The sequence below is a fragment of the Sinohyriopsis cumingii genome, chromosome 2 (assembly GCF_028554795.1).
Source record: "Sinohyriopsis cumingii isolate HCF-2022 chromosome 2, ASM2855479v2, whole genome shotgun sequence".
Lineage (NCBI taxonomy): Eukaryota > Metazoa > Mollusca > Bivalvia > Unionida > Unionidae > Sinohyriopsis > Sinohyriopsis cumingii.
This window is the reverse complement of record NC_142962.1, coordinates 62,956,406-62,972,407: the sequence shown is the minus strand read 5'-3', so window position 1 is coordinate 62,972,407 and position 16,002 is coordinate 62,956,406. Positions and strand designations below refer to the sequence as shown.

The 16,002-nt window shown below is 34.5% G+C and overlaps 1 protein-coding gene across 3 annotated transcripts in view; it reads right to left on the bottom strand.

The window, feature by feature from the left end:
* Positions 1-16,002, bottom strand: part of LOC149805040 (uncharacterized) — a 123,074-nt gene that overhangs the window by 17,975 nt on the left and 89,097 nt on the right. For 2 of the 3 annotated variants that reach the window (XM_089946800.1, XM_089946792.1), the window contains exons 15-18: positions 15,067-15,150; positions 11,094-11,186; positions 1,934-1,982; positions 223-344 (exon numbers count right to left, since the gene is read on the bottom strand). In XM_089946800.1, the coding sequence (XP_089802926.1) occupies positions 223-344; positions 1,934-1,982; positions 11,094-11,186; positions 15,067-15,150 (348 nt within the window). The remainder of the gene's footprint in view (positions 1-222; positions 345-1,933; positions 1,983-11,093; positions 11,187-15,066; positions 15,151-16,002) is intronic. The other variant, XM_089946806.1, reaches the window with a different exon arrangement.

Here is a 16,002-nt window from a genome sequence, read left to right as displayed (position 1 = left end):
AGTGGGACATGGGTCTACATGGTTCTAGCGATGATTTCTTGGAAATGGCTCAAACACAGAGCTACAGGTGTATTCAATATCTATTTTGTTTGTTCTACTATTGATTTCAAGGAAACTGCATAGACTCTGATTCTAGGTCTATGCTATCTTTGTTGATTCACGCTGTACACTGAAAAGCTGAATATCCCATGGATGACTACATTTCTTGGTTTTAAACCTTACCCTCTTCTTTCCTGGCTGGGATGTTCTAGTGTAATAGTCATCTGTCAGCTGAAGAAAGTCATCCATTGATTGAGGAGAATGGGCTTTCCTCTTGTTCCCATGTACCAAACCATCCAGTTTGTCTGAAATGATGGGCATTTAAGAAATTTTCCAGAATTCTATTGCTTAGGTTGACAGTACAAACAGTTCTTACAACATAAGCTCTACTTCTGCTTAGATAGATCAATAAAATGGTTACAATGATTACACCGTTATTTCTGCTTAGATAGATCAATAAAATGGTTACAATGATTACACCGTTATTTCTGCTTAGATAGATCAATAAAATGGTTACAATGATTACACCGTTATTTCTGCTTAGATAGATCAATAAAATGGTTACAATGATTACACAGTTATTTCTGTCTCAATATCATCTATCAACAATATTCAGATATAATGAAGTCATTTTTGGAATCACACACATTTCACTGCACGGTAAGTGCTCACAGTGGCTCAATTTTGTGGGATTAAAACCTTCCCATGGTGAAGAAAACTGCAGAACAGGAATGAACAAGAGTCCCTCAAAGGGTCTGACACTACTCTCCAAAAATAATTTCCAGGAACAAGATAAGACCATTTCCTCTTTTTAACTGCTGAGAGTTGATATACATCTCTGATGGTCTTGAGTGAAAAGTTTCAAATTAGCTGCTCTGGCAGCCATATTGACAGCAAGATTGCCACCATTTTATTTTAGGACAAAACCAGACGCCATCAGAAGATTTTCAACGACAGCCCCATTCCAATATGCACATCCATTCAGGAGAATAAGTTTCAAGATTTTCAGTATATCCACAGTGGCAGCCGTACTGGATGCCTGTTAGGCATCATTATCATTTAGGTCAAACAAAGTATTTTAAGAAGTCTTTGTTGAAAACCTTATATTAATATGACCATCAATTCTGGAGGAGTAGTATTAACAAGATTTTCAAGTGGCCATACTGAATGTCATATTGGCACCAGTTTTTTTGGGGGCCAACAAAATATCATAACAAATCTATTAGTGAAAACCCCATAGCTGATATGACTTTCTGTTTAGTAAAGAAGTAGCAATAACAAGATGGCTGTCATGGCAGCAATTTTGGACGTCAGACTGGCACCATGGCACCATTTCATTTAGAACCAACTTGACATTATGAGAAATCTTCTGGTGAAAACCCGATGCTGATATGACCATCCTTTCAGGAGAAGAAGCAATAATGATTTTCACTACAGCAACTGTGGTGGCTACTTTGGGTATCTGAGTGGAACCATTTTCATTTAGTGTCAACTAGCTACTATAAGTCTTCTGGTGAAAACCCATGTCATTATGACTTTCTGTACAAAGGAGTAACAATAACAAGATTCTCACGATGACTATTTTCAAAGCAAATTGAACTTCAGATTAGCACCTTTTTCATTTAGGACATCATAAAAAGTCATTTGGTGAAAACTCCACGACAATATAATTTTCCATTTAGTAGGAGTAGCAATAACAAGATCTTCAAGATGGCCACTGTGACAATCATAATACAAAATAATCCTTTAATAAAAAGTGGATGCAAAGTGTGTGTGTGTGTGTTTTCTTTTAAGTATTATCTGTTTCTTCTTTATTCCTTGGAAAAAGCTCTGGGGCATATGGATCATCCGTTTTTCATGCAGAAAACAAAAACCAATGTATCTTAGGGAGTACCTAGTTTTTCTCCTGATACATCAAGTTCCCAGCGACTCTTCTTGTATGCCTGCAAAGACAACATGACAAGTTATTTCAATTTGAATGGTGAATGGTAAACATTAATTACCTATGAGAATAACATCAGTAGAGTGTATCAAAACATTATATCTGGGGCGGTTGTTTGCAAGGTACAACTTGTTTTAAAACCCATTCTATAACAATGTTTTCTCTAGGACAGGTGATTGTATGAATACCCCTAAATTTAAGAAAATGCAAGCATGCAATCTGTGCATGTAAGCACCTGATTATCAGATCAACTGCCATAACTAAACAGTGGCTTCACACAGAATTAAATTATCTTAGCATTTAGCAACCTCACTGGGTGGACATACAGTTTCACTACTCTGTAGTAATGTCTCTGATGTAATGTGAAATAATGATGCATACAATGTAGTGCCTTTGTATTAACACAAAACTGCTGCCACTTTGCAGATAATGAAGATAATTGCAAAGTTTAATGTTGATTCATTAAAACTTACTTATCACACATATTTCTTGGAACATACTTGTAAGGGTCTATACAGAGATACACTTCTCATAAAAAATACTCTTCACCTTAAAAATTAAAAATCCTCCCTTACCAAAATGCCATCCTGAAAATCCTGGAGAAATTACTACCATTTTACTCGTAGAAAGGACAAGCTAAGATGCCTCTTATGTATTTATTGGAGGCTACACCCTTTAAGCAGTCCTCACCCCCCTTACCTTTGACCATTAAAGACTCGCCTGTCAATCATACTAGTATCTATCACATGTGGCAGTATGGATTGGAAAATTCCACCCGTGGGATAATAATTTGTGGGAACATACAAAATTTGACCAATTTCCTGCCCATGAATTAGGAACCTGAGAGAAGGATTTTCTTATATAACACATACTTGTACAAATGGTTGATTATTTTTCTGATATTCCCATGTAAAAAAAATGTGCATTCTAAACAACATGATGACTTACTGGTACAGTAAAGAATTACATGGGCACAGTATCCACCGATATTTTGGATGTCGAGAAATTCAGCATCAACTCTGCAATTTGTTTAAAACACAGATAACTACAGTTACCAAGTTAAATACAAAAGAAAACAGGATACTCCCTTTTTGTTGCATCTGTCTTTTATTTATCGAAGTAATACCTTTAACATTGAATTTAATATACCAGTAGGGTGTAGTAAGGTTAGTAATGTATAAACAGATGGATGGACATAAACATGTATGCCACAGTGATCACTATATCAATCTGCCACCAAAGCAGAATTTATATATATAAAAACCACAGCACACATGATATCATGTGACGATGTACTGAAAATGTGCAAAGGTATTGAAGAAACTTTGCCATCAGTAAGCTTGGATAACAATCATGTGTGATGTAGGATAGTGATTCTTTGCACGGGCATTCCACCTGGAAAATTACTAACCAGACTGATATGGGTTATTTCATGTCCCTGCTGAACATTGCACAAATTTGGGAAAGTAGAGATGGTACTTTGAGCTAGAAGGTGTACTGACACTGTTATTGTTAATAGTGCTCAGTTACTACAGAGAGGATCTTACATGAGTGCTCATTTCAAACGAAAATTATGAAACAAGTCGATTGAGAATTAGACAGCTAAAGATTGATATTTTTATACAAGTTTAATACATTTCACTGCAAACAAGCACACATCTAAAATTCCATTTACCACATTTAAAAAAATGGATTTTATTTTATGAAACCACTGAAATGACTTTACATTCAGGTGGCCTTGAGCATTACACCCTTTACTTTGAATGACATTATGATGTCATCTGATGTCGTTATACATGTTATTCATAAAAGAATTATGAAATAAGTATATCAATGTAAATAATACAGTAATTATATGCTAAATAAAGTATGAAATGAACAAGATGTATTCTTTTCAAGCCTCGGCAATCAAATAAGTAGAATTAATGAATAACTTTAAGTAAAATGAGACGATCATGAATTTAAGAATCTACTTACAGGGCTTTTCCATGGTGATTAGGAATGATGTCTGGGCCCATCATTTATGGACAGGTTTATCCCTCCAACAAAATATTTCAGTGATGGTGCCCTTTCTCATCAGGATCAGGGCCTTTTTTGGCCCCTGATGGCCTCTTAAAACAAATCCCTTTTTTCACTGCCTGATTTGGTTCAATAAACCACGAATACTGTTCATTCATATAGTGTTTTGACTCAGAAGTACAACTGTATGCATCCTGTTATGCAATTCCATTAAACAACATCAGAACAAAGTATTATCAATGTGTCATAGTTTGATACTAAACAGGTATAATAACAATATACGACACATTTATGAATTTTCTTTTCAGTGATGATATTTTAAAAGATTTTACGAGGAAATTAATACTGACTGACACTTGATTGTTGACTGTGATTAGAAAGTCTTATTTTTAAGATATTTAACAGCAACAACAACAAAACAATCTGTTACAACCACTGTGCTGTCAAAGAACATAATACAGACATGTTCACCATGACAGATGTTTATCAGTAGTTCACCAAAATCTGTCTGTAAGTTTAGCTATCCATCCATAGCTTGTCTTTGTAAAACTGGAAGCTGGACTGGGCCAACAATGACAGTTTGTCAAGAAACTTACAAAATATTCATGTGGCTATTTCTAACATGGATGATCCTCTAATCAGTTGTTGCCCCCACCCACCCCCAGCCACCCAAGCCCAATCTTTATAATAATCATTATTAGCATACACTAACTTAAGGATGGTCACAAGAACATCTCATCTGTTACTCAGCAAGAACATCTCATCTTGTTACTCAGAGTGACTATAAATCCTATTGCATTTTTAAAAATACTTGTCAGCAGTTTATGACTGCATCATATGTGTAGGCTTAACCTCAGTCGTTATCCTACAGATGCCTGAATTTAATATATGTAATTTTCAACCAATTCAGTAATCAGGTAGAAAAGCCTAATAAATGAATACAACTCTGGTATGTAAATCTTTCAGAATAAAGACTCAGCCTGTAAAAATGATTTTAAAAAAAACCATAGCTTGTATTTTTGTAACACTGTCAAAAGAAAATATGGTGAAATCATAGAAGTAAACAGATCTGAAAATAATAGAATTTAATCTGTACCCTTTGGAGTCTTCCTGGTTTCTTTCATATATGCATTCCCCCGTCTCTGACAACCTATTCTGATTCAGATATTCTATTAACCTGCCCTGTATACCCAGTGCCAACAAGAGGCCCAAGTGAGCATGAGATCACTAACTTGGTTAATATCTGCTTAACAGCCAAATGCCAGCAGTTGGTCAAGAAATTTGAATCAGTAGGCTGCTTTCTGTTATCAACTGCATCTATTATGAAAATATTATAAAGTTTCTCCAATTTTTGTACCTTTATCCATATCCATGGCAGATTAAGCATTATTTAATACTGAAAGGTCTCTATGCCAGGACATGTAGTGTCAAAGTTGGTCGAATTCTGTCTGGTTGTTTTTAGAATAAAGTTATTTAAATACTTGTCAATGATTAATGGCTCAGAGGCATTTTTTGTACAAATCTGAAAGCACTCAATGCCAGGACATTTTCTGTTACATGTGGTCAAATTGAGTTGATTTTGAAAAATCCTTTACATTTCTAATTTTAGTAATGGTGACCATACTTGATAAAGTTGTTTCAAGGTACAGCAGCCATATTTGATAGTAGATCATTATTAGTTGTACAAACTTGAAGCCTCCACTGTCAGGATGACATATGTCAAATCATTTACTGGTCAAGTATTTGTTTTTGTCTAATTTTAGTAATGGTAATCATATCTGATGATGGAATCTTTTGAACAAATGTTAAAGGTCTTGAATTCAGGATGACTTCTGTAAAATTTGTTCTTTTGAGTTGTTTAGGAGAAGTCATTTGAAGATTTTCTATTTTCTAACTAGTTTTTCTTCAATGAAGTGTCTGCATTTCATCATTTCTTCTTCCTTTTTCACCCACTGGTCTAACAAACTAGGTTCATGCAATTATGTTCTCTATGTTATGTTGAAAAACTACCTTCTATGTAATAGTCCATCATTTCAATGCAGAAGTACACTTCTCTATTCCTGCACTGACATAGAAAAAGTCTTTTCAAATTTTTACAATCCCCACTCTGATTTTAAAGAATTCTGTCAATAAAATTTGGAATGTTTTTCATGTATCCTTTATTAAAAATGTGTAATAATTCAATAAAATCTGGAATGGTTGGCATCTCTACATTAGACAAGTATATAACCAACAATCTGGGATTCATACATAATGTTATAGTAAAATACATGTACAGTGGTGTCTCCCTACAAAGTACCCCAGTATAACACCATCCCCACTGATATAATATGGATGCCATATCCATGGCCAAAATACTGTTTGAGTTTCACAAGAAACATTATATTGAAGTCCCTTCATACTTTGTATGTGCTTGTGTATTATGCACTCCCAGTTGTGAACAACATAAATTCAGACCTGATGTCACAATGTGTCAGAAAATCACAGTTCACGCCCTCAGTTCTACTCCTAATTTCAAACACAGAATGTGTAAACCTTGATTTGCTGTTGCGTATACAACCTCAAATTTAAGTCTCTGTTACAACAGTGTAAATACTGTATGGGTCACATGGGGTCTGAAGAAGGCAACTGTTCATGGTGTGACTTTGCCACAGCAAGCAACAGTACTGAAAATGTTTGATTATTTTCTTTCAATAAAAACTAATGGACAGATGGATATTAGATGGAACCTCCCATGGGCATACATGACAAGTTTTCTGAAACATATCAGGGAGATCAGTGTTCAAAATCAGAGATCAACATTGCAACCATTTTTCTCATAAATTGATGAAAAAGTGCACAATCTGGCAAAATTAAGTAAATTAACTACAACGAATAATAATTACTAAACTTTATTAATTTTCTTGTTATTTTCTCGATCTCACCAAAAAATGTTTTAAGAACCTTCTCAAGAATCACTGTCTGTGCTTCAAAAACTTATGACACACTGGTACCTCAAACACTCAAACTTAATTTTTTTCATGTACTATCTTTCAGTCATGTATAGAAGCTATTTTTTCAGCAGTACACAAATCATTTGAAGGTCTGAGTTGAAAACAATCACACTTTGCATTCATCTTACACAATATTAATGATGAGTTTCACTGCACACATTTTACATATGATCCATTTAAATCTTCCTCAAAATGCTGAAACAGCGCTCAGGATTTGCAATCGCTGGATTCTGGTAACCAAGGGTCTGCAAGGTCTGTTCATGAAATGTAAACTTAGCTATCATCTTTGCTGTAACTTCCTCAAAGAAGGATCTCACACTCCTGAAGAAGCAGCTCAGCTGTGTTGGAGAAATGTCATCTGGATTGCTGTCACTTAAGGCACATTATGTGATGATTTCTCATTTGTAATTTGCTGTATACTTTTCAAGATAATTTTTCCTTTACTAGAAAGTTTCAAAGGTGTGTTGCAAGTTGTGCAATACACAAAGTTCTCTCTCCCTGTTTACTACACTTCACACTATTAAATTCATCTATCCAAGCGCACTTGAACTTGCAAACATGTTTCTTTTTTTCAATGGCATATTTTCCTTTGAATCCATTAGTGTACACTTCCAAATAGTACCAAAATTATTAATTTCCAAACAGAGCTGGAAATACCTATGTCTGGCAGATGTTGTTTTAGCTGGAAAAACCTATGTTTGGCAGATGTTTTAGCTGGAAATACCTATGCTTGGGAGATGTTGTTTTAGCTGGAAATACCTATGTCTGGCAGATGTTGTTTTAGCTGGAAAAATCTATGTCTGGCAGATGTTGTTTTAGCTGGAAATACCTATGCTTGGCAGATTTTTTTATTTCTGGGAGTTACTGTAGATAAATTGGTAATCAAAAGATGGTGTTGAAAATCAAAAGACTACCAGACAATGGAGACATGGCTTGGGGAAGGGGAGAAGAGAGATGCACAAGTCATGGGGAAGGGGAGAAGAGAGTGGCATAAGTCATGGGGAAGGGGAGAAGAGAGAAACATGTCACGGGGAAGGGAACTATTATTCCTTTACATCTAAGTGAGCTAGGAGGTGAATGCAGCACATGCTGGTCCCAATTGTTATTTTTACAAATTTCATCTATGACTGAACCACATGTATCTCAGACCATGTTCTAATTCAACGTTCTCCTTATATAAATTTATTTAAAAAATATAAAATATATGCCAATAATATAAACATTATATAACTAGATATGCAAAATCAGAGATGGATGATATACTAAAACCAAAATACTGGGCAATAAGAAAACCAGGGCCTCTATGTTATGGTCACACTCAAATTATTTACATAAACTTTTTACCTTGAACCCATGGTCAAAAGGACAAGTAAGCACATCGCAGAATAAACTGGTCTTTACTTTTTAATTATTTACCCAAGTATAAACTGAATCCATTAACTGGTTATGAAATATAAACAAATGAAACCTTACCAAAACTGTTGACTAACCACCCCAAAAATATCAACACCTGTGGAAAAGTGACTTATACATCTTTCCTACTAACCTGGGCTTGACACTAATACCAAAAAACACTTTATGTAAGTCATGTACAACTGCAGATCAAGGTCTTTGTTGCTTGTTCTACTGATTGCTCCTTACAAACTGTGTATTGTATGACAGCAGATTTGGGTCTTTGCGGCTTGCAGATGGACCCAACTACTAAGTGAGTATATATGGTACATATTACTATAATGTGTATTCACTATTTGTGAAATTATGAATGCAGAACATGGGAAAATATAGGAACATGTACATCTACAACTTGTACCTGAGAGACAAGAAAAATGTAGCAATTCAGCAGGTGATTTAAACAGTTAATCAATAAAGGCTGTGTTTGGCCTGACCCTAATGACAGCTCATAAGGCTACAATTTATCCATGAAGTCTATCTCATCTCTTGGAGCATGAATTTTTCATCTAAATGGTAAATAACCCCATCTCCAACCCAAAGCTAATGCTTTTGTTCTGCTGGGTGAAAGAGCAGAATATCACTACTCACATGGAACATTATGCATGGGAAAGGGCACTGTCTGCTTGCACCATGAGAATGCACATCAATATGACCTTGATGTCTCGTCATTTGATAGCAAGACATACTAATATGTTACAAGAACACAACCTATTATAAAATCAATTATGACCCTATGGTATTCTCAAATTGTGTCAAATACAGGAAATTCAACCAAATGCTTCATAGTGGAGTAATAAAAATGTACAAAATAAATGGCCAAAAGATATTTGAACTCTTCATAATTTGTGCAATTGAGAATGGATGCAGAACCTGTGTAAAAACAATATACTGTGTGGACAGTAAAAAAAATGACAGTGACCATAAATTTTACAAGTCTTTAGCTGTCAGTAACAGCTCAAGTCAATTAGCACACATTAAATATGCTCAAAAGATTGTGTGCATGATGTTCTAATTTTATATCAAAAGTGGATTGGATTTTAATGTTCACATATGCAATAAAACCTCCTAATTCAGACCACCAACTGGACTAGGGAGATGTGGTCTGAATTTGGAGGTATTCGGATCATTATTTTGTTGCCTTACATAATTCAAAATAATAAATGTGATTGTTATTGAAAAGTGATCTCAATTCAGAGGTGGTCAAAATATTGGGTTTTCTTCACTTTCTTCTCTCTCTCTCTCTCTCTCCTGTATTACTTGAACAAAGTATGCATTTGGTCATCCTCCATTATTTGTAATTCTTTGCACATTGATTCCCCGAATGAAAAAAGTGAAATTAAAATTTACCTTTATAGGTAACATACAGGAAAAGGTGTTTTTTGTTTTATTTTCCTTTAAAGTGGAAGTCTTGGAGTACAGTATAAAACATTTTGGAAATGGAGGCTCCAAATACTATAGATACTGGGTTTCCTAAGTATCCTATAAGAAATAATCAGGTGTTATTGAGTCCTGTATAAAAGTTCAATCAAAAACTTTGGGTTACTATTACTAACGTTTACAGCAGGTTTAACTGATCAACACGCATGGGGAAATTCTGACACTCAATGACAATGAAGATGACATCATTATGCATACATCATGAATGTCTGCAATTATTCAAGTGGTTTTATTATTGAACCAAAAAATTTTGCCAGTCTATAAAAAAGTAATCTTTGTTTACAACAAATTCTTTCTTTTAAGTTAAACTTGTTATGCTCTTTCTTCTGATGTAAAATATTCTTTATTTGTAAGGTAATACTGGTATTGATAACATGCCATCTCCCCCACCCCAATGATACTATATCCTAGTGTGAAATGAGATAAAAATAATCAATGACCTGGATGAGAATTTGTTAGCATGAACTCCAGGCCACAAATTCTGACCCTCAGGTGGGATTTCTCTATTCCACACCTGTGCAAATGATGCAGTCTATTATTAATGTTGCCTATTCTTCACAGGTAAGATTAAAAGCTTCAACAGATGCAACTTACTTCTATGCTCACACAATAATCAAATGTTCAAAGTACATCTATATCTGTGATGTTTACACTGATGTTCAACAAACAAGTTAGTCATCAAAATGGTTCAAGAAAACATTTCCCAACCCTTTCCCTTCCCTTAAATGAGGAAATATGTATGGTAAGTTGGTACTGTGCTGGGGTACCTAGAGTTCAGGGTATAAGTCGTGAGTTGAAGCTTACCACCCCCTCACCCCACCCCCAGTAATTCTTGGTAAAATGTTTTTTGTTTTCTCTCTCTCTCTCAGAAAAACTGAATGTATAAAAGCTATGAATCCCTTGGCTCTCGATATACAAATTAAAATTAGAGAAATATGAAGTAACGACAACTTACTTGACCTGTGTCTTCTCTCCAGGTGGGCTGAGAACTAAATGATGACTCAAAATAGCAATATCAGTCCAAACATGTCAGTTATGTCCACTTTTACACAGACACAATTTTATAGGACAAAATGCAGGTAACAGTGTGGTACGTGACTGTAACACATGAATCAATGGTGAAAGGACTACTGTACAGAACTCCAGCATATGGTCTACCCAAGCTGTCTGGGTTGAAGAGAGAACTCTGCACATATATATATACTACTTACCCCAACCTCCTCTTCTTCCTCCTCCTCTTCCGCTTTGGGTTTGGCAGGGGCAGCTGGAGGTTCAACAACCTCCACTGTATCCTCCATCTCTACCTACATTATGTCAAAGAATAAATGAATGGAAGAATCATATATAAATATATAAATATATATATATATATATATATATATATATATATATATATATATATATATATACATACCTACTAGTACCTATTACCATCAGCTCTAGGAGAAAAAAAAAAAGCAGCATGCAATTTACGGTGAAATGAATCTTATCCTGATGTTATGGGAGCCAGAAATTGTACCTAGAATATATATACAGATTCAAGCAGCTGAGTCATGTGTACTGCTGAGTTTGTCTGGATTGGACAAAGACCTGGAATAGCTATAGTCTAGATTTGACTGGTTTCATTCAGTGTGCATAAAATGAATATGAGGCTAATAATGTTATGTAACTTAATTTGTCAAGTACCAAATTACATGGATTTGTCAAGTACCAAATTACATGGATTTGTCAAGTACCAAATTACATGGATTTGTCAAGTACCAAATTACATGGATTTTGCAGTTGCTACAAAGGAATGACTTTCATAAATGAACCTACATCCATCTCAGAGCCACATCAAAGAATCTACAAAAAAAACACATTTTTTTATACACAAAACTATGAAAATTGCTTCTCATGAAAACAAATGATTTCACAGTACCGAAAAATAAGCTCCAGTTTTAATACTTTATGGCCACAAAGGAAGTAGGTCTTACTATTTGCGACAAGGTGATCTGGATATTCATGGTTCCATGATGCCAAGGGCTTGGTCATCAACAGTAGCAAGGGGCAAATCTACTTCCTGTATAGCCATGAAGTTATTGTTTTATTACCTATGGCTAATTTCAGTCATCTTTATGAAGCAGGATATAATTAATAACCAATGAGAAGGTTTTAAAGCCATGGCCACTTCTTTGTACTGTCTTGTAGAAATCCTTTTTTTCTTCTGTGTAAATGAACTATATTTTTTTGGTCAGAACTGCTGGTAAGAAGCTTCTTCTGTTGCACAAGCTTGAAAGTGTAAAGCATCCTTGTTCACTGAATGTTTTAGGTCTGCCCTGACCATACATATTTTCTGTTTTCCTTCTGATACTGCAAAAAAACCTCCCAATAAAATAGAGATCTGAACAACCAAATAGGAATACTTCAAATCTGTATTCAAACATTTCTTTTTAAGCATGCAATCTCACTGATTTAAAGTGTTTCTTGGTTGAAACATGCTTTCCTCATTCTTGTTCTCACCATGTGTTACACTGAAGTCCCTCAAAAAAAGATTGCTATTCATCGGGTGTTGATGACTCGTAAATCCCATTTTGAATTTCTTTAACATATATTTTTAACCGAGGTCTAATCCTCATCAAAAGCCATTTGCTTTATTATTTTTCTTAATAAGGGCACTAATCTTTTAACTGATCAATATTAAATGACCTCTGTGATACAAGTGCTTGGACACACTTTTACAAATCAATTACAGTCAGACAATACAAGCATGTCAGTGATCTAGATACATCAGTTGAAGTTTGCCTATGCAAAATTCTACTGGACATGCAATCAGAATCTCAGATTAGAGATCACATTGGTTTAATCTTAAGTTAAAAATAGGAAAATTCAGAATAGTTGGCATCTCTGCATCTTGCTTTAGCTTCAGTTTTTCTCAACACAAGCAGATGATCTGAATATTTCTGCATTAAATAAAATTACAACTCTTTACAGTTTTAATTTACAGGTGATTCAAATGCCTGATCTCAAAACAAAAATAACCAGGATCATGAATCAAATTTATTTCTTGCATGGTGTCAATACATCCTTCTCTAATACATTCAAGATTTTAAAAAGTATATGGGTCTCGACAGGGTTTATTATAGTTACATCACAAAGTTTCTTCGCAAGCTCTCAGGGCTGTTCCATTAAAACATACATGCCAGGGTAGTTTGGTTTCAAAATTGCTTCTGTGCCAGGCTGTTTTTTCAATAAAACCGCTTCATCAGGTGGTTGAAAAAACTAGTTCAGGAGGTCTATCTAAAAGTGCAAGCTAAACGTAATCAAAAACTTTGACTTTTGATATCCAGTCATCAAATTCGTATTTTATGTTATGCATGATGCAGTTGTTGCCCGTCATGGGTATTTGAACAGACAAAGACTATAAAATCTTGTCACTGGTCAGATATAAATAGGTCAGGGAAAGTCTACAATGTCACCCTGCATTTGAAGTTTTACTAATCACAAAGAGAAAAAAAATCTCTGTCTTTATTTTCTTAATCATAAGGAACACTAGCAGACTGATGAATAAATCTGACAAAATGAAAGTAATAATTCTACGGCCACATTAATTTTAGTCTCAGGAGACTTGGTTTGCATCATTCAGATCAGATACAATGCACGCTGTGAAAAGAACAGAATGTAGCTGTACTGTGACAAAAATGGCATTGAAACATGTTTTCGACTGGGGAAGAGGTCAGTATTAGGTTGAGAAAGTACAGCCTAGAGAAATAACTGACAGCCTTGGAGGTAAGTTCTGCTAGTTGTTCAGCAGGTTAATCAAAAAGTGTTAAAAGACTAGTAAAATTCCGTTTATTGAATCAGAACAAATGCTGTTGTCGTAGACACTCGTTTTTGTTGGTCAAAAGCCATTATAACAACAAAAACTTATCTTCATCCAATTAACTCAAAATGACCAACATGCACAGTATCGGCGAGGGGCAGATTTCACATTAGTTACCTTGTGCTAATTGGTTTAAGGGACAGAAATGAATGCTTGTGTGTAAAAGTCTCCATTGGAAATTTTAACTCCAAAATGTAATTATTCCATGTCCAGTTAATATAGATAATTAAGATGTTTTGGAATGCAGCTTCACAAAATTTAATTATTTAACGGTTATCAGAGCAAAATTCAGATTGATGGCACTTTAAAGACGGAATGGAAGAAGTACAGAGCATAATAACACTGGAATTACCATTGTATGTTTGTATGAAGTATCTTATGAGACACTTTAAATGAAATAGTTTCATGGATTCAGTTGCATTAATTTTAATTATTGTGACAGTTTAAAAGAAATTATAGAACAAAAATAAGAATTATCTTGAAACCAATGAATTGGTGAGTAATGGATCATTGTTCACCCAATCTTCCAGTTATTTCTGCATATCCATACCTAATAAAAAGTAACTTTTGGTAATCTAAGTCTAAATGTGTTGGGTTTGTTTCCCAGTGATCCTTCAGATCCTTAATGGGTAACAGTTCTTATTTTCATTGGTGTTGGTCATAACCATGCAGGTATTTATTAACAATGTGGTCGGTTGTGGCTTGTATACAAGCAGATGATTATTACAACTTTCTGCTTAGTATCCAGCCATCTCATTTTCTCCACACAATTTAAGCACAAAGATGCCATAGTTGCAAGTTGAATAAAAACATTGTTGACTTTATGTTTACATTTTCTCTATGTACATGTCAAGTTGATAAACATTTAGACAGTACACCAGGCTATCATCTCCAAAATATACACAGCATATAACGTAATTGCTGCTTTACATTTCATGCCTATTTTTTATTCACCTGAATAATTTTCATAATGACTGCACTAGTGGTCATTTTTGAGTTCACACATGTTAGTTTCTGTGTGAATCTTTTGTTGCTTTTGGATTAAATTTTGTTTTGTTGAGGACTGTCCATTTTGTATATACACACATTCATAAACACCCCCCAACAAATTATATCGGTGGGTGATTCTATTGTTCAATAAATTGTCTGTGGGTCCTGAAAGGCATTATTCATATCTTAGGGTGGCTTCCCAATTTCAAAACTGCCTTCCTCATGTCCCATGTATGTTTTAATGGAACAGCCCTCAGTTTAAATACACATATAACCGGTGATATACCTTTTGTTAGAACTTACACACAATTTGTAGCAGTATATTGTCTTACCTCTGTTATAGAAACCTCTTGTAACAAGGACCTGATATCTAGGCGGATAAAATGTCTTGGGGTGTCTTCCCATTTGGACTTCAACTGTAATCATTGTGATCAAAATCAGTTTAGATTAAACACATTTATTTCTTAATCTGTATGAATAATATTAACACCAGTAGAAAAAATTAGAAATTATTGATCAGAACATAAAATTATTTGGTTCTGCATCACAAGCCCTTTTTTAAGAACCTTATGATGCCCAATGTCACCTTGAACTCAAGGTCAAAAGGTTGAGTGACAATGTATCAGAATAATCTGACTTAGCTTCAATAATTATTCATCCAGATTAAAAGCATAATCCAATAAAGGGTATAGGAAACAAAAGCAAATGAAAAACTTAAACCAAAACCTCAACCCAAATCTTCAGATAGTAATCTTGACCCAACAGTCAAAGGGGCAAGCATGTCACATGACATCTTGTATTAGCTTCATAATTATTCAAACTAAGTACTTGATCCAACAGTCAAAGATTCAAGCATGTCGCATGATGAATTGTCTTAGATTCATAATTATTCATACTAAGTAAGAACAAAATCAATCATGGGGTTTTGGAAATATAAACAAAAGAAATAAACAAAAAACAAACAAAACTATAATGCAAATTTATGTGACTTTAACCCAAGGCCAAAGAAGTGTGTCATAGAATCAAGTCTCTAGGTTTCATATCAATTTGTTTCATGTATCATCAAAATCTATCAAGAGATTTAGGAAATACATGCAACTTAAATCATCAAAATCTATCAAGGGAATTAGCAAATATGTGGAAACTAAATACTTTAACCAAAGCCTTAATAAACTGTTGAATCTACTGGTGGAAAATTAACTGCTTTGTTCTGTGCCAACAAAAGAAATCAAGATATTTTAACTCCTTACACTTGCAAACTAAGCTGC